Genomic DNA, 26,839 nt, shown 5'->3' on the forward strand with positions numbered 1-26,839 from the left:
CCAAAGGAGCGTCTGTGTCATTGTAGAAAAGAGTAAGCAAACAGTTACCTCAAAGGGGTTGTGAGGCGAAACCTTCGTGTTTAGCTAACTTTATCAGTTTATGTGTCAGGGACCATGTTCAGATTTGTACTAAATTTAGCTATTGCTAATTTCAATTTGCAGTCTCCAATTTACCCATACTGTATATTCTTGACTATCTATGTCCACATAATGTAATTTACACATGAAATATGACTCAATGGTATTCACCCACTAATCAGGAGGCTGATGGTTTGATCCCAGCTCTGTCCAGCATATGTATGTATATGTATTCATGTATTTAATATGGACATAGCAACATTGGACAAACAGAAGTGTTACAGCACGTGTGCAGTCCCCGGGGCCTTTACATTACAATTGATAAAACACATTATGTAGCAAGACACAAGTTAGGGCTTGTGCTTCACAGCTAGAAGGTCCCTGGTTCGATTCCCACCTGGACCTCCATGTAAATGCAATTGAAAATGTTAATATATGTTCATTTGCGGTATAGAAAATGTGCAGCATGAGGACACAGCGAAGTAAAACGGACAAAAGGCACCACCACATTTAATCCACTGAGACACTGCACAATCCACTGATTAGTGTCCAAACAACAAGAAATCCAAGTTTTTAATCTTGTATAAATTAAAGACCTCACTGTTTAGCAGGCTTACCCACTAATCTTTTAAGTTAAAGAGGACTACCTTTGTAGGGAGACGATTCAGTCAGAGAACAGACGTACAGTCTCGCTCCAGGCAGCGTCGCATAAACAACACAAAAAACAACTTTAATGAATGGTAACCTATTCAGACTCTAATGCCAAAGATGGTTGCCAATGGTTGCCAAGATGCCATAATACATGAACAACAGGTAGGTTGTGCTTAGCTTGTCACTTTCTAGCCATGTTCAGACAATAAGCAGAGCAAAGTTTCCTCTGGTCACACAAACATGAACAAATATGGTTCTAAGTCCCTTTGACGGTAGTGTCAGCATCTAAAATAATGAGGTGGAACTCACAAGGGATGTGCACCTTGTTTGCAGATGTTTGCTTGGATTAGCGTAAGTGTTAATACAAGGCATTAAACTTATTATTACAGCATTTGTCACACTGGAAAAACCCGCTTGTTTCTAACCCCCTGCCAAGGTGGTGCTTCTGTGCCCGGACCGAGAGCCTGATGACTATATTCATTAGTACATTCAATTTCTATGTGGGAAAAACACTATCACAATAACGCGGTAATAAAAAACCTTTTATGACAATGTATAATGTGCATTATTCTGCGCAGTAGTGTGAGGAGGGGAATGGAAGTGTGAGTGAAAGTAAATCAAACAGTCTGTTGTGTGGTTGTGCTCCCTCTGCACCTCTTTCTGTTTATCACAGTTATGCCAGCTGAACTTACTGCCTCTGAATCTGGTTTGGAAGATGAATGTGAATTTATTTACTTTGGAAATGTTGTATAACCATGCATTCATGGGCTGTTTCAAATGATCAGTTACATTAAAATCTCACACAGGTGGAAGGAATTGAACTTCAGCGTGTATATTTACTTAAGTCAAGGATGGAAGCGATTGACTTCCAAAGCTGGGGCAGTGGTCCACCTCCCTTCATTTGTGCCATGCTCACCCGATCTGCCTCATTCCAGACTGCTGATGCTTCCCACAGTGGCTGCTACACAAGGAGGAGCGGCCTGCCATTTGCTAGCAGCTTTTCTGTTATACAGCTGCAGGAAGTCTGTGGTCGCCACAGATGGAAAATGAGTACAAGTATGAAGTAACTGTTCTCACCACTGTAAGGCCCGGAGCTGTCGGCTGTCGGATTCCCTACAGCCAACATTTGCATTCATTTCCCAGTTTATAGTATTTTTTATGTGTACTTTGGCAGAGTAAAGGGGAATTTACATTTTGAAACAGTGGGCTGTGCAAAATAACAATAATCTCAAAAATAGCCACAAGCGCAATTACTGGCCCTCACTGATCACCCTGTACCCTTTCTGTCTCTCAATCTTATCTACTGCCTTTATGTACATTTTTTTCATGGGCCTTAGGTTTGGGATTTTGCAATGCAATATTGCTATGTGGCACAGTTAGTTTTTGTAGAAGGTGTCCTCTCTGTACCCCTCTTCATGCTCAGCTTGTGTTGACCTCATAGAGAAAAGTTTGTATGAATTTGTATCACTCTATATCTGCAAACTAAGGCATACTTCAGTAGGTTCAAATATCACCGTCAGGGACCTGATCGTTGACTTCGCCTCGCAGACTGCTGTCCGATTATTTTATCCATATTTCATGTTTCTAATACGTGTACGTGCGTGAGTGTATGTTTGAGGGGAGGCGGGCGCTTGAGCCAGCCATGACGGTTTCTCAGGCCTAATAATAAATTGGTGTCATGTCATCACAATCAAATATACGTTGCATGATTCATTCACTCATTGGTGGTGAGACATTGTAGTGACAGCAGTCCTGTAGTAGACCGATGAAAACATGGAGCCAATCTGCACCATTGACTCCTCCAACCTCCAACCACTCACTCATGCACACACGGTGGGTGAAGGGTCTTGCTCAAGGACACAACAACAGTCTGCATACACTTTACCATTTGAGCCACTGTCGCCCAAATGGTCTGTGGGGTTGCTCTGGAATAGAATCATGAATCTGTTGTCAGGAACAAAGATGGAGGACGGAAGCGAATCTTAGTTGTATAGCGCTTTTCACATGACACACAATGGACTCTCTGACCACAACCACACACACACACGCACACGCGCGCATGCACGCACGCACGCACGCAAACACACACACACACACACACACACACACACACACACTGGCTTATTCCCCGGCAGCCCCCATCCAAGTACTAACCAGGCCTAATCCTGCTTAGCTTCTGAGATCTGACGGGATTCGGCATTGATAAAACCACAAACCTGATCTTTTGTGTTACAAACCTCTGGGTACACAAGTCATTTATAGATAAGAATTAGGCCCAAAAAAAAAAAAAAATGAAGAATCCCTCACAATCACATCAGCTCAAGTGAGCTCAGTCTGTACATTTGCATCAATGTGATGCCATATCAATCTGTGCAGGAGAAATGACAGGCTTAAGAAATCGCAGACCAAAGACTAACATTTCTAAATGCAAAAATAGCCTTGAATTAATTATTTTTGCCTGTCTCTCATTCACTCAACAGACTATATGTAGTGGGGTAGCCTATATTGCCCTTACATTGAGCCAATCAGATCGCGGGTGCGCACTATAAATACGGGGGGTTATGCACCTGGCATGACCTCTCCTCCCTCTGACGTCACACGCTGCTGCGGTAGCGGGGCACAGCGTGAAAGTTGGTGAAGTTGCGAGTTGTTTGTGGTCGTTCAGGAGGCGTCAAGCCGGCGATTTTAGGCGTCAAGCCAGCAGCTCGAGGCGTCAAGCCAGCAACTATATGTACACACAACTGTCTCGCTGGTAAGCGTGTTGACCAGTTTATATTCATGCAGACTATAGGCTCACTAGCCCTTATGCTACGATGCTATGTGTTTTTAGCATGCTGGCGCTCCGGCCAAAGGCTACTGCATAGCTGGACAAGTAACATGTTCGGGGTCTCAGTACGGGTCGTTTGGGGAGTGCCATGCATCGTCGCCCTGGTAGGTCAATGGCCTCATAGTTGCATCTGCCCACGCATCTGTATGTGTCTAATGTAGATTTCCCATTCTTAGGGTCCTGTCAGCGTTACACACCTCCTCTTCTTCTACCCCTGCATCGCCAGGGTCGTCCGTCTTTTTATTGCAGACTGTGATGTGCTGTTTAATATGGACACTGTCTGAAATGAATGTCCACATGAAGGAAACAATGGACAATTTTAACAAAACATGTAACTAATAAAAATCCTATTTTTGTAAATGAATGCCTCTGTCCTGCCGATTTTACGAATCTGTGTTGCCTTTTTCTACATGTTAAATTTAAGTTTAACCTGCAGTCCACTCTACTACATTTGGCGTTGTTGGCAGGATAAATTGGAATTTGGACAGATTGCATTCATTGATTTCAGTGACTACTGTACTGTTTGACAGTCCTACGGGTACTCATTTGCATACGGTACTGCTGCTAAAGTAACAAAGAAGCTGGACCTGCTTAACCCTGTCCTGTGTGTACTTATTTGAAGTGTATTTTTGTGTGTGCATTTATCTTGTTTTTACATTATTTGTGACATAAGGGTGAAAGCAAATGTTTATGCCATTTTGTGCTAAAAAGTAGATCCTGTAAGAGCAAAAAGTTTACCTGTCATACCTCTAGTCATTTGAATGGTTGGGATTTTGATAACGTGGCTATTTTAGGGGCACACCCTTTAGTTTTGGAGCTACTGACTGTTTCATCTATTCTGTTGTAGCTCCAGACTGGACATGTCGGGCTGCCACACTGAATCCGTGTAAAGTGTGGGCATACCCTCCTACTGCTGTTTGGTGTTCGCTCGGGGTGCCCTTCCTGTTGTATTTAAGAAGAAGGAGAGGAGGTGTCGTAGGTGTTCGTGTGCCGTTTGAGAGAGGACAGCATCTGTGCGCTGTGACTGGACTCTGGGTCAGGAGGGCCCAGTCATAGCTCCATGTTTTAATGTTGCGGGCTTCAAGCTTACCTGGAGCATTTTATTTTGTTTTAATATAGTTAAATTAGTTGTCGGTCCATCGTCGGGACGACGATTTAAAAAGCAAGGGGTAGAATGTAGTGGGGTAGCCTATATTGCCCTTACATTGAGCCAATCAGATCGCGGGTGCGCACTATAAATACGGGGGGTTATGCACCTGGCATGACCTCTCCTCCCTCTGACGTCACACGCTGCTGCGGTAGCGGGGCACAGCGTGAAAGTTGGTGAAGTTGCGAGTTGTTTGTGGTCGTTCAGGAGGCGTCAAGCCGGCGATTTTAGGCGTCAAGCCAGCAGCTCGAGGCGTCAAGCCAGCAACTATATGTACACACAACTGTCTCGCTGGTAAGCGTGTTGACCAGTTTATATTCATGCAGACTATAGGCTCACTAGCCCTTATGCTACGATGCTATGTGTTTTTAGCATGCTGGCGCTCCGGCCAAAGGCTACTGCATAGCTGGACAAGTAACATGTTCGGGGTCTCAGTACGGGTCGTTTGGGGAGTGCCATGCATCGTCGCCCTGGTAGGTCAATGGCCTCATAGTTGCATCTGCCCACGCATCTGTATGTGTCTAATGTAGATTTCCCATTCTTAGGGTCCTGTCAGCGTTACACACCTCCTCTTCTTCTACCCCTGCATCGCCAGGGTCGTCCGTCTTTTTATTGCAGACTGTGATGTGCTGTTTAATATGGACACTGTCTGAAATGAATGTCCACATGAAGGAAACAATGGACAATTTTAACAAAACATGTAACTAATAAAAATCCTATTTTTGTAAATGAATGCCTCTGTCCTGCCGATTTTACGAATCTGTGTTGCCTTTTTCTACATGTTAAATTTAAGTTTAACCTGCAGTCCACTCTACTACATATAGAATGGTCTAAACATATTGTCTATAGAGTCTATAGCTCAGATTCATATTTTTTCTATGAAATGTGTTTCTTCATATAACAGAACAGAAACTAAATAAAAAAGTAAGTGACGACTAAAACTAGGACTGACTAGGCTCCAGATATCAGAACAAAATGAGCAGAAGCTCCTGGTTTGGTCTCTATTACTGTGCTTCCCAATGTCTTCATGAACTATGTCATAATATTTGCTTCCCCTTGCCCCTTACACAACAGCAACCTCCCTCTCGCTCAGTACAGCTGCATTCATGTCTTTTTCTATGCCGTGTTTTTCTGGGGATCGGTGGATTTTCTAAAGAGTCCATAATGGTCCTGAGGAAAGCAGCTTTTTAACAGTAAACACACATCTAGTTTAGGAGCCAAAGACATCTGAGACCTACACATCTCTTCAGCACTGAAGAGGCTCCAAGAGCCCCCACACCTGCAGCACAGTGGAGACGCTACAAGAGGAGCTAAAGGAAACAAAAAAGGGATAAACAAGGAGGTATCTGGAAATGACTCACAGCTAAGCCACACATGTCTTCTATTGTTCTGATTAATGGACGTTCACTGGAGAATAAAACAGATTAACTGCTAAGCTCTTCTCAAAAGACGGTGAAAGACTGTTGTGGAGCGGAGGGAGCTGCAAGAGGAAGAGGAAGGAGGAGGTGGAGCTGACCAGTGCAGGACACCACGCTCAGAAACAGGGACAAACCCAGGAGATGCTGCACTGTTTCAGAGGATCAGAGTAGACTGAAGGTTTCCTCTGGGTGCTACGGTTTCCTCTACCTCCAAAAACATGCTGGTCAGGTTGACCCTCAGAGGCAGCGCGGCTCAGTCGCAACGGCTCAGGACAAACTACTACACACTATTTCGTTGTACGCTTACACAATGACAAATAAAGCACTTACTTACTATATGTCAATTTAGTCATGATCATGACAGCCCTAGCTATGCAAATAAAGTTCTTCTTCCTTCTTTTTCTTTTTCTTCCAACCCTGGGTCAATCTTATCCTGTCCGTCCAAGGGACCCATCACGAACAGTGTGGGTCTTATTGAGGTTTCTCTTTTCTCCCACTGTGTTTTTGAGTTTATCCCTGCCATGCACACCCAGGGTAACCATCTATCTCCCTTACCCATCAGCTACTGGCTATTCACGGGACATTACGTTTGTTTTGATGTCTGTCATTACTTGTTTCCAAACTTTATCAGTAATATTGGTGCAGCCCTGAGAGGCACCTTCTGCTGTGACATTGTACAAAAACAGTTCCTTTGTTTAATGGGAGAAGGTCTGTATAAAGTCATGCATTACATTAGATGAACTAATACAAACCTATGGCTATGATTAGGACTATGGCTGCATTTGTGTAGCTGAAGCCGAAGGTGGACATGGTCAAATTACACACAGATATTTATGACAGCTACATGGAGAATAACAGAAACTCACGAGCTCTGGGTATTTCCGTCTTCATCGAGCAGCTGCACTCATTCTGCTCTGATTTATGTAGGTCGAGCTCAAAACGTTAGTGGAAAGAATACTGGTGAGGTCAAGCAAATTCTTCTGTGCATAATATTAACCCAGCAGTGAAACGTTTTGGTTTTCATATAACAAAAGGTGGATCCCAAAACTTCTTCTCATTACACATTACTTCCTCATTATCTTTTCATTGTCCTTGTATCAATATCTTTACTTGAAAAACAAACTACCTGAGAATAAACTGAGGGACATAGGCAAAACAGATGCAAAGTCTAATTTCTCTTTCAAATGAAGATGAGTCAAAACTTAGCCACTCTTACCTTGTTAGACACAGACTTGTAGACGCAGATAAACAAAATGACCCGTTCCACTGCACTCATCAAGAATCGTTTGGAACAAATATGGGAAAAACTGGTCCATCTTAACACAAAGGCTGCCTCCGCTCTTGTACATCAGCGTAGTTGATATGTAGATGGGTCATCTGGCTTCCCTGCAGGAAGTCTGTAAAATAAATGAGCTAAAATCAATAGTGCTAATAAGCTTGCAGCAGAACAAAAGGGGTCAGTGGCCTACTATATCCAGACTGAGAGTGTGTGAATGTTGAGATTCATCTGCTACACATGCCACTTACTTTACAGCTGTGAATATTCATCTATTAAGTCCTTACAATATGTCTGATCTAGCAAAACTCATGTTAAAACTTCCTTTCTTTCCTTTCCTGCTCTTGGTTTTTCACATTATTACACGATGTGGCTTTTAATTTAAAGCTCCACTGCAAAACATTCTCATGTCACAAATTGTTAACAAGAAATGCTCGCAATACAAAGCCTGCTCTTTTCAATTGCATCGGGAAGAAGACATAAAGTATTTCAAGCACATGTTTGAATAAGCAAAGCAGCAACATCGTCATGGATACAAGCCGGTGACGTCACACTCCCATCAAAGCTGTGTTTTATTTTAGGGTGATATGTTGCGCCTTAAATACTCATCGATCAAATGATACTTATCCATCATAACGACTTTAGCATGTGAGATGTTGCCTTTTGCTTTTGTGGAAACAGGTTTAGTTTCTTAAAGGAGCTATACCTGATTGTACAAAGAAACATTGTCACTCTAATTTCAAATTGCTGTTTTCTGGTCCAAACTCATCTCAAACTTTCCTAATGCATTTACAACATCAACATTCATCACAGGGACTGAGTTTAAAACAGGTTTCACAACTTTCAGGAGGAAAACTGTCACTTCACTGTAAAAAGTCTAGCCTTAGACTGTTTAAAAGGCTTTAAAACCAGTGTTTTTTGTATAAATGTCTGCTTTTACCATATACTGAAGGACAAAACAAATGTTCTTCCAATACAGAACATTAAAAAAATCAAGTGAACATAATAATGAGATAAACCTGTGCTTCAGGGGCGGCCTGTCTTTGTCGACACTTTGCAGAACAGGGCAGGAATTTAAGCAAGAGTCAGAGTTGTGTGGATAAGAAAAGTGGGTCTGCATTATTCTTCGTGTTATCAGTCTGAAATATTCACATTTGTACATTATGTTTGAAGCCATAGCTGCAACAGCAAGCGGGTGCATCCTGTTTTTAATTATGTATTGACATGACCACAGGGAATGACCTAATTTCTTCAGTGACAGGCTTTTAGTCAAATGTCCAGCTCAAACACTGGAACCCGACACAGTAAGGCCCTGGCTCGATCTCTCACTGCAACAATAAGAGTTTAGTTTATTCGACAACATCATGTGACCTACACGTTTTTAAATCTCAGTGTGCCTGCCTATTGCTCTTACCTTCATTTTCCACAATGATGATGCATGCAGATCATTATTTTTGCTCATTTGACTTTAAGAGATCATTACCGCCCTCTAGTGGTCAGAAATAGCACATGGTCATGTTCCACAGGACATTTATTGTTCACACTGCATGTACTTTGTAATACATCAAAGATCAACATCAGAATATATGGCTCTGATTTCAAGGTACACGGGCAACTCAAAATACCCTTTTTGTACAAATGACTGAAAGTGCAGAAATAAACTGTAGTTCAAGTTACCGCAACACACGACAAGAGTTTCAGTAAAAAATGTTAGTTATACATTCAAAAACCTTAAAGATTTGTGGAGAATGCAAGTCCTCCCAAATGTCCCCCTCAGCAGCAGCAATAGCAGCGGCACACAGTATAACATAAATATTTGGCACAAACAAACTCAATGTCAATCACACATAATACCACATTTAATCATTATATAAAATACTTCACAAGAAACAACTTTTTAGTGAATATAAATTCTGAGTCCTTAGCATTTGTCAGTCATTTTTTACAAATAATAGCTTAGTTTGGAAAGATTTCAATTTTGAGAGTAGTTGTATAGAAGTGCGATGTGATGAATGCCAATGTGCAGCACGTGTTGTTAGAACAAAGCATGACATTGTGTGGTGAAAACAAGTGGAACATGTCATCACAGAAATGTCATTCAAATCTAAATATGTTAAACTCAAAAAGCAATTACTCATTTGCTTCTTAAAAGGGCTGTGCTGGCCTGTTCAAACCACCTTGACAAACAAAACACTTGTATATAGATATAAACTTAATAAGGTATTTAGTAATACTATGTTCATTATAACGTTTTGTGTATATTAATATTGATATATAGATTAAGCATTATTATATGAGCAATACATATTTATACATTTCTATAAATATAGGATGGAAAACTGTATAACAGTTTCCCAGCCGAATATAACGCAATAACTATTCTATGATTGTGTATTTTCATTCAAACAAATACAAGTAAATGCTTTCACACATGGCCCACAAGGAAAACCAATGTGAAACTCTAGTGAATTGTGAATTGAAGCCTCCCATGCACAGAGAGGGTTCAATACAGGTCAAGAATGGTTTTCAAACAGGCCAGTGGGAGCTGAACTTCAGCATGCAGGCTGCTGGAGAACCACAATCTCTGATGGGCCAATGGAACGTGACAGAAAGAAAAAGAGATAGCTTACAAGCAAAATGTATATTACTTTGCTTTTTTTTGTCTGAACACTTAAACACCAGTTTAGCTAAACACGTTTTAGTTTCGTATAGGGCATAATGCCTTGAATCTACATCATGAACTTACAATCTTAAATATTTGAACATTATTTGAACCTTTCACCCTCTACACACAGACTTTATGTATAGTTTCACTGACTTCACACTAGTGTTCTCTCTTGGCGGGGACACTTGATGTTTCACTGATTACAGTATGGACAGAAAACAAAGAAGAAACAATTCCTTCATTTTGTGGAATCTGTAGTGACCTCAGTCTGTGGTGGGGCGCACACATGCGTTTGAGATGTGAGCTAGTGAGCATATCCTGGGAAAACGTCAGCTATGTATGCTTGTCAGAGAGACAAAAACACATGAAGCTTGGATGCCTCAGGCTTGTCTGGCAAGCTGCCCTGACTCCTTGGTAACTCCACTGTTATCTTCCACAGATGTACCAAACCACCAATCAGAACCACCGACCCAAAAAAGGAAACAAACACTAAACACTTCACATGTAAAAAGCCTGGACTGAAAGATATGCAGGCAATGTCCACCATCACAGATGGCTAATTCACAAGTCAACAATAAACAATAAACTTTCATAAAGCTGACCCAATGTAAGGAGTGATTTCATTCTTAAAATACAAGCGGCATGCATTTACTGCAAAAATGCCAAGTCTTCTATAAACATAACTCCACGTTTGTGTATGCTAATTCCAACATGGGAACTAAAAGGTACATGACATACACAATCTGAAAGTAAAGCTAATTGTATAAAGCCATCCTTTATAACAAGTTGGCATCGCAATAACTTACAATCCAGTACAAATAATGTTTACTCTTTCACATTGCACATTATCAAGCCTTTAACACGGCTATGCTGTGCTCATCATTGCCACAGACCATGCTTTTGTGCCTACACAACAAAATATCATTTCAGCTTCCAAAGTTACGGGGTATCTCACCACTGAGGGTTGTTCTATGGAACAAAACACTTTGTACTCAAAATGTACAGCAATGAGATACATAAATTTACTATGTCAAACCATAAGCAAGGAGCCAACTGCCACACACAGTAGTAGCATGTATACTCATAAAGGACCATAACGAAGTCAAAATAAAGCTTCAGAGAGCTGCCAAAGTACATCACTATGAAGCCTCATCTAAAGGCCTGTGAGATCTACTATAGCCTTGATGAAGATAGTGTCGTCACGGATATATGAATTCTTGGCATCAAGTTTGGAGAGAGGGCAGAAGAGTGGACATCCACTGGCAATGTTCATCTCACTAACGGGCCTCTGGAAGGAAGAAGACGTGACATCAGGACGAAAAGCATCTATAATGTGCTCTCTGTTGCTCTGATCCAGCAGCATCAGTGTCACCTGTAAGAACAAAACACAGATACAAATATATATAAATCATATATTTGGTGTTGTTGAATTAAACAAATGTTATAACTTTGTACCTTCTGGTTGAAAGGCCATTTTAGCAGAGCATCACTTAATCCCCTCATCACAACAAAAAACAGGGACAAGTGGCTGCCGCGTCCTGTCCCATCGCCATTTAGATAGATCCGTAGGCACATCTTATAGCCATACTTACTAGTGTAGAAGGCTTGGGAAGAGAGCAAAGATGTCAACTGTGTGCATTTATTACATTAAAGATGGTGGGAAAATATACAATTACCAGGCGAGAACATGGCTGGAGCTCTGCCAGCAATAGCATCTTGTCGTTTTTTTGCAAAATCTGAAATTCTCCAGATAAAAACACCATCAAATGTAGTGGCCGACATCTCCCTCAGTCGGCCCTCCATCTCTGCCACAGTAAGATCCTTCAGGCCCACAGTCCGCTCCAACTGTCGCACCTGTGAGCAGTCAAATTTGATACATTTGCTATTTAGTTTTGTACTGAAGAAAAGGTTTAATCAAGTTAAATCCAAACCTTATTACTAAGTGCTTCAATCTTATCTTGATCCAATTTATGTTGTCGATTACTCGCTTCCAACGTTGTTGCAAACCTCTCAACCTCTCTGTTCAGGACACAGACCACATTTTCAAATGTACCAGACTTGACTTCCAGTTCAGTGCACCTGCGCCCCAGTTCGGCCACTTTGGTCTTCTCATTGTGGAGCTGGAGCTCCAGTGCTGCCCCGACTGAGCTGGGCAGTGGTGTAAAAGAAGTGGACACAGACAGTGTGGGAGCCAGTGTTGGAGGAGGTGGTAGTGGTGCAGAGGCAGGTGGCCCAGGGGGGCCTGCAGTGGACTGTGAGGAGGAGGCAGTTGCTCCCTGCACGGGAGGAACAGAGGTGGTACTGAGCTGGAACACTCGGGCTTCAAGCTCCTTCAGGGACTGCTGAAGCTCCAAAAGTTTATGACCAGCTACCTCCAGTCCCTGAGGCTGTAGGCCCTCCATGCTTACTTTCATACCCATAATGTAGTGAAGAAGGAGATTAAGATGCTCATAGGCATAGGCACGCTCATGGTCATGAATCTTTTCTTTCTCTACCTGAAAAACAACCACAACATTTCAAGTAAAGTCATATCTGTAAAATTAAAGGTAAGAACAGACAAAGAAGCTTCAGGAGTTTTCTGTCAACTTACAGACATATCACATCCTACCACATGAAATCGACAAGGGGTACGGAATTTGCTGCAAAACTTAATGTGGTCAACATACTAAAATAAAACACAAAGGCAGTGGTTAATATAAAATATAATACATTTCTAAGTTAAAGGTCTCATCTGTTCATTGAAAATGAGATGTACCTTCTCTCGGGGTATTTTCTTTTTGGCACAACCTTCACAAATCATTGGATACTTGGGACAAATCTCATCATGGGCCTAAAAAACAAAAACGGTTTCAGTAATGGCAAAAGCATTGACACATTGACAAAGCAGCAGCCAGGAGAAAAATGCCCCGATTCAAATAAATATTTTCTAACCTTAATATTTTTAAAGTGAAATGGTTCCTTGCAGTACTTGCAATTAAGTGTCCTCTCTGGGCATTCCCGCTCATTATGCCGCTCTTGTTCATTGAAGCGTATTCGTTCTTTACAGGAGGGGCAGGGGATGACCATATACTCACACTTCCCTTCATGGGTCTGCTGGGAAAAATATGTTATATCTTGTCCCTCACACTGTGCATGAGGTACATAAATGAAAACAATTCATTACCTCATATTCTTTAATACTGCCTTTCCAGATGCAGTTTTCATTAACACAAACCGCTGAGAGGCTTTCAACTTCTCTCCGAACAGCGTTGTCTGGAAAAGCCTAAAAACGGAAAAGAGTACATTAGGTACAATGAGAAATACTAGCCTGGAAAGCAAGCCTGACTTGCTCCATGTATGAATAGATGGGATACATGGTGACAGTCTGGGATGAAGCCGTTTGAACAGGACTAGAGCTCGGCCAAACTAAGCTGGACAAATCACTGTGCATCACATTCAGCTGACCCTGGATCAGCAGCAGACCCTTTGTCAACACATTGACCAGACACAACACGTGTCCTGGCGTTCACTGGTCGGCTGCGACATATGCATCCAAAGACTTATAATCATGCCGTGAGATATTTGCCAGCTCGTTCGTTCTCAGATTATTCTATCCTAACTCGCCGGGCACACTTGCTTTCTGCACGAAACAAAGTGGGTCTGGACACACACGGATGACAGGTTTCTGATTGGCGGCTGTGGCGTGGTCGAATTAATCACAGGACTTGCACAGAATTCAGAAAAGAACACAGAGCCAGCCACGGCAGAAATATACTGGCCCTCTCTGCAGCTGCTCGCTGATAAGCTCCTTCACAGCGAGTTGCATCGATGCAGAGACGCTTTGAGGCGCAACAAAAAAGCCGACTCTTAGTATTTATTATTATTTTTGATGAGAGAACGCACACCGAGGTTACGGCGATGCTGAACCACGGCATGATTTGGATCTGCTGGATTAAGACGCACTGCCGAGGAAAACACAGGCTTTCTACGGTGACACAGACGGGTGTCTGACCTGTGACCGAAAGGGGGACCACTGTAAACTTTGTTGGGATGGACGAGAGGAGCAGCGGAAAGAGAGAAAGCATCAACAGAACTCCTGCTACAGTCTGAGCAGGTAAACTCCTGTCAGTCGCCAACTCACTATTAACCTGCAACGAAGAGTCGCGTTTGCTCTCCCTCTTCACAGCTACACTGACATGTGTTTTATTTATGATAAAAGATGGGTAAATCACAGCTTTAACGTGTTGCGTGGTTTGAGAAAAGCCTTTGAAGTGCCATGACGTGTGTGTTGACACGCCACATACAGAGAGCAGCCCCCGGCCAACATACAGGAAATGAACTACAGCAATCTGTTTGTCACATTCTCTGTTTGCTGACACTGTTTCATTCACTGACCATCTGTGCGTGTTAGCCCCGCCCTTTAAAAAGGCTCCAACTGCTGCATGTCCAGACTACCTCTCTGTGTACAATAGACAGACAGTAGCCTGGCAATGCGGGGTGGTGGTGTTTACCGAGCCGTGCAGGCGCATTGTTGCTGCACGTCTACACAGAGCGAGCTGCTTCTCTTTTAAAAGCTTTAACACAAGCAGAGGAGTGTTTTAGGTGTTATTTCCGCTGATATCACCAATATCATTTTGCGCAATGAGCAAGTATGCAAACAAGGAGAAAATGAGGCAGGTTTTATAAGATAAAGAAAGACAGCTATAACTTTCAAACTGGCACATTTGGAGCTCTCTTGCCTCCTTACTGCAGCTCTCGTCTCTGTCCTTAAGTTTACAGCGACCCCTGTGTCAGTCACAGTCCCAGCCCGATGTATTATCTGCAGAAATGACCTGCGCTGCTGCATCTGTAGCTTATAGGAGAGGTTTGCAGATTGGTGAGCATCACCATGTGCTCTAACGCTGTCTCAGACAATAACACCAGCCTCAACATCAACGTATTGCTCTTTAGTCAGGCAGTTACTGCTGCTGATCTGGGACGAGGGTTATTGTCGGGGCTGGATTCGGGATCAGGGACAAAAGCCCAGATTTCGGGACAGGCCCATGTATGTCACAGTAATATATATACTGTAGAAATATATAGATAGATACATGTACACTGTGTACACCTACTGCTAGAGGGCCTCAAGATCGATCTTGAGGCCCTCTAGCAGCCAGAAGAACTGGCTTGACTTTGGAAATGGCAGTCACATGAATACTCACACATCCTTGTTTAAGAATTGATGTAGACTCTTCAAATATATCTTCTTTGATGCATGCATTGCATTTCTGTGGTCCATTACTGCAACACAACAATTATTCAGCAGTATATAAGTACACCAGCGCACTTGACAAAGGGGGTCATTTACTGAGCGTTTTGACACTTACAAACACAGTAGAGTGTACTAAAGTGGAGCAAAAAGCAAGTGTAGTGGATATTTGCGTTTCTAAAAAGGCTGCAGCACAAACTTAGCGCACGGTCCTGATTAATTTGCAAACCAAGGCAATTTCCATCCCTGGGCGTCTCCAAAGTGCGAGCCGGTACACGCTTATTCCTGCTGGATGAGCGTGTGGAGGGCTTGGAGGTATTTATTGTTTTGTTGTTTTCCCTGCACCAACTCGTGCACGTACATGATTAAATAATTGAAGGCAACAGACACAAATCACAGGCAGTATCTACAGGCTATTTCTTTATAGCCCAGTGGACTGATTTGCTACAATATTAATCACAATAACAAAAATAATGATAATAATAATTCATTTTTTTAATTAAAGTGATAATTATTGATTGTGGACAGCTGCCATTTATCCATCCTAACTTTGTAAATGTTCCCTCAAAGGCGCTTGAGGAATAAGTCACATTTACGGCACTAATAATACTGTAATACTGTGTGTGATTGTCCTACTGTTATGTACCTGCGAGGCTACAAGGGGGCGCCGGGAGTCGAGAGTGACAGACTATATAGAGAAGCAGGGCTCCTGATCATTCATCCTGTGTGTGTTTTCCTGTACCTTTGGCAGCTTGTTAACCTCTTACTTCTTTCTCTCGCTTTCTCCAGTTCGGCTTTACCCAAATCTAAAAGCTTCTTAGCTGGAGCTTACAGCGTCTAGACCAGTGTAACGCCTCATTTCAAAGCTAAGACCTACAAAACTTTTTCCTCACGTTGCTGTCGTCACTCCTTTGTCATATTTTGATACTTTTAGATTTGGGCAATGCCTGACAGGAGACAATGGTTAAGGCGTGCATCAACGAGTCCCTCACCTGACAGTCCTGTTGAAGCAGTAGGAGCAGAAGCGGTGTCCACACTGGGCCTGAACAGGTCGCCTGAGGATGTTGTGGCAGCAGTTGCACAGGTGTTTGTCCTCCAGCTTGTTGCCCAGAATCTTTTTGGGGAACCCAGGTTTATTGCTCTCCATAGATGAAGGAGGGGACGGCTCTTGTGTGGCCATTGTGTCTGTTTACACGTCACACCTAGACGACAGGCAACAACTCTTATTATAAACTTCTGCAGACACATGTAAAAGAAAAGACTACAGTGCAACGAGAGGTTAAAGTTCATTTTAAGATCTTTAATGTAGGAAACAAAAATAGCATAATTATTAGTATGATATGGTGTGCTTGTTTATAGAGCAATTACAACAGATTCATTTCAGTGCTTCGACCACACGTAATTTCACATGCACAATGCAGTATTGCCTATAACAACAACAAGTCATCTCATAGCATCCCAGTAGCTGCATCCTAGGCCACAGCTGAATGGGCCTGCACCCCTTGTTTACACTTGCATTTACATTGATGCCTCCTCGTAGCTGATTTGGCACAGCTAATCGCGAGCAGCCTCTCCTTCTGCCCAGACAGCGCTCGGTGCGCCTGGCCACTAGGAGAAACGCTGACAAATGACACGCTCATTGTCTGTGCGCTCCTGCTTCTCCCTGTCGCTGTTGCTAAGCTATCCGTATCCAGCAGTCAGAGGCGATAACCAGCTCTGCGCCACGCCCCTTTCAAACCCGAGCCCAGCTGCATGCAAAACACTCAATGCAGGGACACAAATTAAACCTCCATCGGCGGGGTTTGCACTTACCAGCCTTTATTCTAAATTGTCATCCTATGCACAGTCTGTACAACCACCTCCCCGCCCGGAGTGACGCTCGCGCAGGATGCCGATATTAAATCTGGTTTTGCAGCAGATGTGATGTATTTTCTTCGGCATTAGCCACATAATACAGCTGTGGTCTCACAACGCGTCGACTGTTATTGTCAAATATCGCCATTGCACTTTCAGACTGGCTCTTACGTCATGCACTGGTTCAGCACTGGTTGAGAGGCAGACAAGGTGTGGAGCCGGGCACGCCATTGGCTCAAAATTCAAGAGTGGGCGGAGGTTTTGTGGCAAAACAAAACAAGCCTCTATGGAGAAAATATATTAATAGCCTTTTCATTTTTTCCCTTCTTATTTCTTTTTTGTGAAACTGCATACCACAACATACTCTTTTGAAACATGGTCTTGGAGATAAGCTTGAATGCGAAGCAGTCCAGGAATCCTTTAGCTCTTAAATGTATGTAGTGTATGTGCTTACACACTATTTTCATGACATGTTTTCTTAACAAATGGCTGTTTCTGGATGGTAATTGATGGGCTTGATTACAAAGCTGCCTTTTAAACTGGAAAAGATCGTCTTCATCGCTACAACAAATATTCTGACATGGCACAATCACAGACACATTTGAAATCAAGATGAGTCACTGATGCAGACTCATAATTTAATAATTAAAACATGAATACTTCAACTGTACATTAAATGTTCACACAATGTGAAAATCACAACTCACAAACTAAAGCACACTTTACATTTCTTCACCTTTTTCCTGGTAAACTTCTTAAACCAAGAGAGGAAGAAATATACATATATTGCACAATGAAAACGCAATACACTTTGATCAGCTGTAATCCTAATCATGTCTCGACAGACACTGAAAATCTTTAACAGTAGTTTGGACTCCACACAGGGAAGTGTCATGTCTCCTCCAGCAGCTTCTGAAGGTTTCTTTGAATCTTAAAAAACACAATAAAATATCAGTATAGTAGTAAAATATCAATGACGAAGCCACTACCATTCAACCACACTGATCACATTTGAGCAAAGTAACAATGAGCAATAAGAGCTTTTGTATCATGTGATCCCCAATGAATCCTTATTCAATCATTTATATATTAACAATAAAACATTCTTTAATATGTCTGCCCTAGGCACGAGTGCACTGCACCCTTTGTGGCTCAGTAATTTGAACACATTTTTCTTAATGCAAAATAGCACCTGGCTGTTGCGCAGATAACAGAAGTCAAGGGAAAACAAGGGACCCACCCTGGAGATACAAACCTTTTCTAACCTGTACAAATTGGTAGAAAGCTCCTTGTGTATCTCTGCACTCTGCTCTGGTCTGTGGCTTACAACATGTCTGCAATAAGAAAGATGAACATCAAGTTAATAATATATATATGTGACAGTGTGATCTGCTATACATTGGTAGATCGGTACTTTCAACTTACGGATTATGTTCTCCCATCGACAACAAAGTGTTCAAGCGATGCTCTAAAGCCACCATCTTAAATGCCATGTAGCAGGAAGAGATTACAAGAATACTTACTCTGTTTGGAAACAATAAGAGCAGTTACAAAGAGCACTCACTTGTGAAAGCTAGATTACGCACGATCAAAAGGTACTTACAGAAATAAATAGATGACGAGAATGACATTTAATGACACGTGTTGAGAGGGTTTGGAGTTATAGGACACGGCCCGAGTTGTGCCGGTTGGTCCTGAGTAGATGAAGCAAATAGGCAATCAATAGTATTGGTATTTTTCCATTTTTAAGCTTTTCGTAGAGGACTGGAACAAAGTGAACCACATTGGACTTCTTAGCTAATCATAATCAAATACAATTGTATGTATTTTTTTTACTACTTTATTTGTATTTAGTTATAATGATTGATTGTTGTACATGCTACAGTCATTCTAGTCAGTTTTTGAATACTTGCACTTTTTCTTTATGTATCAGGAGCTGCCATGACAACTGAGTTTGTCCACAGCGAGATCAATAAAGTTTCATCTTATCTCATTCAAACAGAAAATCCACTAATGATGAACCTGAGCAGTTTATCTCATTAAGTGACTTCTTAATTGCTTGTGTCGTCAACAGTTGCTGCTGTTGATGTTAAAGGGATATTTCAGGATTTTTGACATAGGGCCTCATTTCCTAGTTATCCAGAGTGTTGCTGATTTCTGGAGATATTTTTTTTTGTAATTCATGCAGTTCTTATATTTGAAGAGTTTCGTGGCGCTAGGCTAGTGCAAGGCTAGTGCATTTCTATGGTATCAGCTAGCCTGCATTAAAAACAGTCTGACCCGCTCCACAGTGCACCTGAGGCAAATCACTTATAACACCAGACTAACCAGAATTTTTGGAATATAACTGACCTTGCATCACATGAATGATCACATTTTGAGGGACTATTTTCTAGCAGATCACTCCGCCACTGCGTAGCTTATACAACCACGAAGCTGATGTTTCTCAAATATAAGTTATTTTAAATGGTTAAAATGATTCTATGGACACAGACATTTATATGGTTAGTCTGGTGTTATAAGTGATTTCCCTCAGGTGCTCTGTGGAGTGAGTCAGACTGTTTTTAATGCAGGCTAGCTGATATCGTAGAAATGTGCTAGCCTAACACTAGCCTAGCGCCACGAAACTCTTCAAATATAAGATTTGCATGAATAACAAAAAAAATATCTCCAGAAATCAGCAACACTCTGGATAACTGGGAAATGAGGCCCTATGACAAAAATCATGAAATATCCCTTTAATATACCATAAGATAAGTCAAAAACTATGCCAGGATATTAGCATTTTCAATATTTAGCTCACATTACATTAGACTTATGGCATAACATGGGCATGACATATTTAGAATAACAGGCATATATATTTAAAGGCATAAACATACCATTCTTAGGCGTAGCTCCATGTTTTTGGCTTTGAGTCTGCAGGTGAACATCTGCATGGACTGAGACCTCACCATTCACTGCACTTAAGAAAGAGTCTTGTAGAACAGGGAATTCTGAGAAGTAAAGCGGAGTATATTTAATGAACAAGGCCTGGGTGGACTGGTCTTGTTTAGTCATTTCATATATTTGCATTGGGAGAAAATGTCATCTGGCTGGGTGCCAACCATCCACAATAGAGACTCTTTCAGCAACGGAGACACCTGATACCATTCACCACAGGAAAATAGGAACAACATAACTTGTATTTGTAGAGCAGTAATAATAAAAACACACCGGTCATTTTGTCAGAGTCAGGGGTCTGTGATCCCGAGCTGCTGCTCTCCATCATTCCTTGTTGCACAACCCCATCCAGTTCAAATAAGTCTCCAGAAAAACCCTGACACAAAAACATAGGTACGGACACAATGCTGAATGCACACAGGATGCTTTGATTGTATGACGGCATGTTGTGCAAGAAAACATCTCTTTAAAAGGCAGAGGAAGAACCCCAGACTCACCAGAGGAAGAGATGAGGGGGAGCTCACTCTGAAGCTGTTTTCAGAAGAGGAAATAACTGGGCTGTTACACACGTTGTCCACCTGCAGAGATGAACAAAAGTCAGCCATAAACCTGTATTAACAGTGTTAGTATTGGTATTCACCTCCAGATGGTTGCATATGGACTTTAGAAGCTTAAATGTTGTGTTACGAGACAAGAAGGACACAAAGACATGCTATAAAAGAAAGGCACATGTTAGTGATTGTATTATGACACATGTGAATTAAAACAGATATAGAAGCAAAGTGTTCTGACCTGTTCATTTGCAGCTTCTATAAAAAGGGCATTGGGCACCAGTAAAGCCGTCTTTGTTTTTTTGAGAAACGTGACGGACATCACAGGTATAGCAATCTGTGATGGATTTGAAATTGTTTGTAAACTTCATGGATATTTCACACATATATATATATATATATTGGTATATATTGGTATTCACAATGATTGAACAAACCTTAGTATCTCGGCCAAAAACTTTAGAATGAAAACAGATCCAGTTGTCTGAGACAAACATTTTTCCTTGGAATAAAATATCTCTTTGTAGAGCACATGTGTAGCCTATGAGCAGAAACACGTCAGATATGGACATAACGTTTCAACATAAATGTATTAGAACACATGAATCTTACTTTGTTTAAGTAGCTCATCTTTGCTTACTTCTTTAAATAACTTATGATACTGTGCGTTGGCCTTTGAAAGCTGAGGGCAAAACAAACATTTGTCAAAACTAAAAATACCTGTTATGAGGTCACTGAACATTGTTTGTGTATTACTTGGTTGGGTTGTGATTTCTTTCGTTCGAACTTTGTTTCATAGTCCACTGTACTGATCATGGGAGGAAGCTGCTCCACTGGCTTCAATCTAAGTAGAAGGTCAGTTTAGTATCAGTCGCATCGTAACTCATATAACGTATAAAGAGACAAGGTGCATATGTGCTTACTCAGCCATGTAAGGTTGATTCTTTTTTATTGCTCTCATTTATTACTTTCATTTACTGCTCTCATTCCAGAGCATATACTTGACTATCGAATCAAGACTGTGTAAACAGAGCTTAACCATCTACATAGCCATTTGTACCTGCATATCTTGTTTGCACAAAATATGCAGGTACTTCAACACAAGGACACTGTGTGTGCAATACCAGAAACTTAGTTAACCTATAAAGTTATTACAGTGGACAAACAACTACTGTACCTCATCCCTGGTGTTTTAGTCCTGCTCTCGTTTAGCGCACGTGGCAGAGTGTCCAACAGGAGCTGGAGGTCCGCAGGGGACTGTCCTCTCCTCCGTTGTCTCCTCTCACCTCCATTCTCCGCCTGATGCCTACAGGTTATTAACATTGATAAGATAACATTGATGACGTAGCTACAACACGTCTATAAACACTGTTTGTTACAGACTAAAAAGGTTAAACTGTAAATAACAAAAAAGAAATAGGCTGGATCTCTTCGATATGAAACGTTTGTAAAGCAGATAATCAGCCGTTTATCACACTTCATTAACTCGTGAGGACTTTCATCTGTAGATCACTAAGAAGTCCTCTCTACATTGGATAAACTGTCCTGACTTCACTGCAGAGCAGAGCCTCTGCTCTGAGTTGAACACCTACGTGGGCCGCCGGTTCCCTCGGGAGTCCTTGGTGGAAAATTGCTCCGGACAGGATAACGGGGTCACCGGTCGGTCCGGCTGCTCGCCCATCACAAGTGGAACCATGGTTTACATCTTACACGTGGTGTGGCGGGCATCTGTGCGTCTATGTATCTATTGTGCCGCATATAATGAAGAAGAAGTTTCAGGAAAAAAGTCTGATCGTTCGATGACCAAAGAAATACACAGAGGAGGAGCCGGGAAAGGGGGAGGGAGCAGGGAAAGAGCAGGAGCCATGTAGGAGCAGTAGAGACGGGAGCGCGAGGGAGGGCCCGTGGGAGTGTTTTGTTTAACAAATATGTCATTCCAAAATAAAAGTACAAAGGAAATAAGTAGAAACACATAAAGGTTGTTTTATGTGACAGACCTTTAGTGTCGCTGATGCATCATTTCCATAATTTCTCGGAAGCTCCGCTTCCCGCCCTGAGAAGATCAAAATCAGAACGATCTAACCGCATTTACTCATAATAAACTGTATAAACTGTAAACTTTAATTTTTTTTCTTCCATTGTAGAGTTTAAGCTTTTGCACCTGTAAAATTGCAGATAGGACATTAGAATAGAAAGGGGATGGACGAAATAAGGAATTCAACCCACTATTTTAAAATGTACGTGTTATATTGTAAATAAAATGAAATAAACAGACAACAACAACAAATTCAACGGCTTTGGTATGTGCTTGTTTGTTTGTTTTTGTATCAGAATAAGGGTCAATGTATTTTTCGGACCTGAAAAGCCGCACCAGCTGAATTCATAAGCGCAGATCCACGTTGTCACAACCTTTGACCTTTCGGACTGTGATTGACTCACTTGAGTTTTCAAATAATTGACTTACAGTGATTCACGTGAAAAAGCATTTGACAGACAAGAAAACAACAGAAACAGATGAAGAAATGTGGCCGACCCTTTGACATTATAATGTCCACAGTGTAAGCGAAGGTATATTCCAGTAGGGGGCAGCAGTTGTCAGCTGAGCCCAACCTGCGGACAACAGCGGGCTATTTCTATGCAACAAAATGAGATGGAAAGTGCTTTTCCTGCGTCAAAGTATTTTATGTTTAATTACTGGAACACAATTAAAGGTGCACTATGCAACTTTATGTAAAATAATAAGCTTTTTAGTTCAGGTTTTCTGGTAGGTTTTTGGAATGGAATGTATAGCAACGTAACCATTAAATCAACAGTGAAAAACAAATAAAAATTGATCTTGGAGCGTCCTACAGGCCATCGGGATGTTAAGTAAAGGCGCTATGCTAACCACCCAAGCATCCGCTGGGTCACTGGAAGGTCAAATACGTATTAATATCACTTTTTTTGCATAAAAAGTTGCATAGTGCACCTTTAAATTTTCTGTGTGTTTTAAAAACAAATCAATAGCCTGGATTTATTGCACCTTTCAAGATACCCAAAGCCCTTGTGTTACATTAGCCTAGGCCGATATGGCACTTAAGTACTTTATTACATTTACATAGTAGGCCTACTGCCCAGTCATGCTCAGATCTCCTCACACACAGGCACATGGCACAGAACAGACTATCGACTATTGCGATGTGTTCTGTGCCTAGTTTAAGGGTACATCCGAATATAGCAAATCGGTAAGAGGTCTTTGCCCAAACCGGATGTGCGTCAGCGTCCACCATGACAAGGAATGACTGAAAGGATTCTTGTAATCCCTTCCCAAATGTTAGAAAAATTACGTTAAAATAACCAGCTGATATTGGCACTGGATTCAGGATTTCTACAGTGAAATTGATCAAATGAGGCACATAGTGAGAGGGCATGATGGGTAATAATAATCCAGTGAGAAAATAATCAAACCTTTAAAGGGATTCTTTTAATCCCTTCCCAAATGTAAAACAGATTACATTTAGAGCAGTTAAGAGGACGTTGTTTCTGGTCCCTATAAGCTTCAGTGCTTTGGCCGAGCGTATTCGCCGTAACAGTCGTGCATAACAAAACAGTGTGACCGGCCTGACCAGCATTTTTGCGGACGGCGTCTCACTTGACCGCAGTATGTGCTGCAACTGCTGCTGTTGTGCCGCATTTGGAGGAGAACCAAGGTATTTCCTCTAAACTCGAGAAAACAAAACATGCTAATGATACATTACCCCATAAAACTGGACACTGAACAAAACGTGGCCTCCTCTGAGTGGCATTTACGGATCAGAATGAACTGATGCTGTAAGACGACAATGCAAGGAACACATAATATAAAATAAGTGCTCTTTCTAAACTAACCCGCCAGTTTGCTGTATATTTGAGGAACCCGCTAGGTATTAAAATGATATAGGGACATTTAGAATAGATAAAAATGTGTGATTCATTTGCGATTAATTGGGAGTTAACTATGACATTCATGAGATTAATCGTGATTCAATATTTTAGTCGATTTTTTCAAAACACGACTTTCGCTAATTTTGACCCAATCCCTATTTCCTCTCAGTCCATCCGATTTGCGTGCTCACGGAGGGATTTTCCCATTTCAGTTTGCAGCTCCAAATGGAGGCTTTTCAGATGCAGATTCAAAATGGAGGGGGATCAGCAGAGTTTAACAAAACCCAAAACAAGAACGGACAAGTCATGAAAAAGCATTTTAGCAACATTTATAAAGTTAAAGTCACAGCAGGTCGGTGGCAGTAGCAGTAACATATGGGGTACAGGCTGAAGCACAGATACATGATGTAGGATTTGGGCTGGCACCGAGCACGCCGCGGGGCTCTTGCTTTTTTGAGGATTACAGCACCAGCCAGTTACAAGTTACTGATGAACTTCAGAAGAGAAACCAGGAGAGGTCCCAGTCCAACATACTTAACACAGCAGCTGACTCACGGTCCTACGCTGACATGGTAAATGGTCTCATAGGGACAAGTACTATGATGAGACTGAGGTGAGCCACATGCAGCAGCTGGGACAAAAAATATGATTTCCTCATCCTGCTGATATCATTTAAATTACACCTTCAATGTGGTCAAAGTTCACACACAGCAAACTCAAGCAGACTGTAATTACTTTATACACATCTGATATGGCATATTTACTTCACTTTTTAAAGAAACATTTCAAAATGTTTTGATATATTTTGCTAGTCCTGTTATTGTCAAACATATTATATACAGTATCCTATTTAGGATGTGGTTAGTGTTGAAATCCAGTTGTTTTGAATTGAACACACCTTTAATACGTCCGGTGAAACTGGTGGTGTTACAACTCTCCCCATGTTACAACCATACATTGAATGCAATGTATCATTTAAAAATAAAATGTTGACAAGAAGAAAAGTCTGTTAGCTTTCCCTCGTCTGCCTGCAGGAGACACTGTTGTGACGTTAATGAAAGAGTTAAAGGGTCAAAAGACTTGTCACACTTCATCATCAGACAATAACACTGTTAGCAATGCAAGGTGTTGCTCTTTGACATGTTCCTGAAGGTCAGGGACAGACAAACCTTTCTGTGCCCGTCTCCACATAGGCAGTTATTACTGAATTACTGATCTATGTGCAACAAAAATCTACTAGTTGTTTAGATATGACATCAAACCGGTCTAAACATTTACAGCTGTAGTGGAAAGGCAGTTTGTGTGACACTAAATAGTCTACTGCTTTAATAATTCAAGATTTGTATGAGCATTTTAGAGTCTGAATTTCTCTCAAAAGCAGAACGTTTTCTGCTGGTCCTGACATTCTAGCACAGAAAGAAAAAAGGAAAAGGCATTGAAATACACTACCGTTCATGTTTTTGTGTTTGTTTCCCATGTGATCTCCTGCAGAATACCCTTCATTTCACAGAACACAAATAGACAAAATTAGAATAAATTTCAGAGGAAAGTTCCCTTTTTCTGGCTATTTTAAGGATAAAATCAAATTCACAAATTCTGATGCTCCAGCAGGGGCGGATCCAGCCACCCCTAGAAAAGGTCTTGCCCCCCCCCCATTGATGTGATGTGATGTCACAACTGCCACGGTGCTTGTGACAGGACAAAGAATTATAACAACTTTATAGCTAAATAAGGGGCCAGGTGCCAACTAATGTGGCTTTTTTATTGATTTTTTTTTAAACAAAAGTTAAACTTTACCTGAGTTCGGAACCCCCTACTTAAATTATGGGCAATGCTACTATTTCTGTACAACTTTGAGAGGCTCAGCTGCATTTAAAGGAAAAATTGCCTTGCGAGCAAACAAAGCCTATTCCACATTGTAAAATGTGTTGCCTCCCCAGAAATGATCCCTGCCCCTGCTTGCCACCCCATGATTTTTTGTCTAGATCCGCCCCGTGCACCAGGAGCTCAACTAGCCTAAAGGAGGGCCAGTTTTACAGCTTCTCTGAGCAGCACAACAGTTTTTTCATAACTGTAATCATCAATGAGACTTTAACACAATGTACCATGAAAACACTGGACTCGAGACTCCATTAAGTCCTTCTAGAATAGTCAAAAACTGCATTAACAATGTCTAGACTGTATTTCTGATTATTTGAATGTTAAACTCATTGAAAAATTCATATATGCGTGAAATATAGGGGGCAAAAATACTGCTTGTGACGGAGAAGATTGACGTCCTGTTAAGTGCTCTGCTTGA

General features: G+C 41.5%; 2 protein-coding genes across 4 annotated transcripts; both read right to left on the bottom strand.

Annotated features, from left to right (window-relative positions):
* Window positions 1–8,919: 8,919 nt before the first annotated feature.
* On the bottom strand, window positions 8,920–17,338 carry LOC306959216 (TNF receptor-associated factor 2-like). Of its 2 annotated transcripts, none has more exons than XM_079551261.1 (11): window positions 17,102–17,338; window positions 16,282–16,491; window positions 15,243–15,321; window positions 13,226–13,324; window positions 12,994–13,152; window positions 12,818–12,892; window positions 12,653–12,727; window positions 11,994–12,557; window positions 11,739–11,916; window positions 11,518–11,666; window positions 8,920–11,434 (listed from the first exon to the last, which is right to left on the bottom strand). In XM_079551261.1, the coding sequence occupies exons 2-11, from the start codon at window positions 16,467–16,469 to the stop codon at window positions 11,216–11,218; spliced, it is 1,785 nt and encodes a 594-aa protein (XP_079407387.1). In that variant the 5' UTR covers window positions 16,470–16,491; window positions 17,102–17,338; the 3' UTR covers window positions 8,920–11,215. The 2 variants fall into 2 exon arrangements, with proteins under 2 accessions (XP_079407387.1, XP_079407386.1); XM_079551260.1 differs by having other exon boundaries at window positions 12,994–13,155.
* A 514-nt stretch (window positions 17,339–17,852) lies between these two features.
* LOC306959221 (GRAM domain-containing protein 2B-like) lies at window positions 17,853–22,444 on the bottom strand. 2 transcript variants are annotated; one of them, XM_079551270.1, is made up of 14 exons: window positions 22,230–22,444; window positions 21,815–21,943; window positions 21,394–21,481; window positions 21,250–21,319; window positions 21,075–21,178; window positions 20,879–20,974; window positions 20,727–20,798; window positions 20,584–20,664; window positions 20,360–20,462; window positions 20,026–20,139; window positions 18,747–18,837; window positions 18,569–18,667; window positions 18,399–18,477; window positions 17,853–18,073 (listed from the first exon to the last, which is right to left on the bottom strand). In XM_079551270.1, the coding sequence occupies exons 1-14, from the start codon at window positions 22,331–22,333 to the stop codon at window positions 18,035–18,037; spliced, it is 1,269 nt and encodes a 422-aa protein (XP_079407396.1). In that variant the 5' UTR covers window positions 22,334–22,444; the 3' UTR covers window positions 17,853–18,034. The 2 variants fall into 2 exon arrangements, with proteins under 2 accessions (XP_079407396.1, XP_079407397.1); XM_079551271.1 differs by having other exon boundaries at window positions 20,360–20,416; window positions 20,583–20,664.
* Window positions 22,445–26,839: the final 4,395 nt, after the last annotated feature.

The sequence above is a fragment of the Gobius niger genome (genome assembly GCF_951799975.1).
Source record: "Gobius niger genome assembly, chromosome: 2".
Classification (NCBI taxonomy): Eukaryota; Metazoa; Chordata; class Actinopteri; order Gobiiformes; family Gobiidae; genus Gobius; species Gobius niger.

Coding starts and splice junctions, on each gene's coding strand:
- LOC306959216 (XM_079551260.1), bottom strand. CDS start 16,469: ATGGCCACACAAGAGCCGTCCCCTCCTTCATCTATGGAGAGCAATAAA. Junction 13,325..15,242: donor CAATTCTTAAACAAGGATGT/GTGAGTATTCAT, acceptor TTCCGTTTTTAG/GCTTTTCCAGACAACGCTGT. Junction 11,667..11,738: donor TCCAGCCATGTTCTCGCCTG/GTAATTGTATAT, acceptor TCTCTTCCCAAG/CCTTCTACACTAGTAAGTAT.
- LOC306959221 (XM_079551270.1), bottom strand. CDS start 22,333: ATGGTTCCACTTGTGATGGGCGAGCAGCCGGACCGACCGGTGACCCCG. Junction 21,320..21,393: donor AGAAATCACAACCCAACCAA/GTAATACACAAA, acceptor TTTTGCCCTCAG/CTTTCAAAGGCCAACGCACA. Junction 20,975..21,074: donor TTTTTGGCCGAGATACTAAG/GTTTGTTCAATC, acceptor AATCCATCACAG/ATTGCTATACCTGTGATGTC.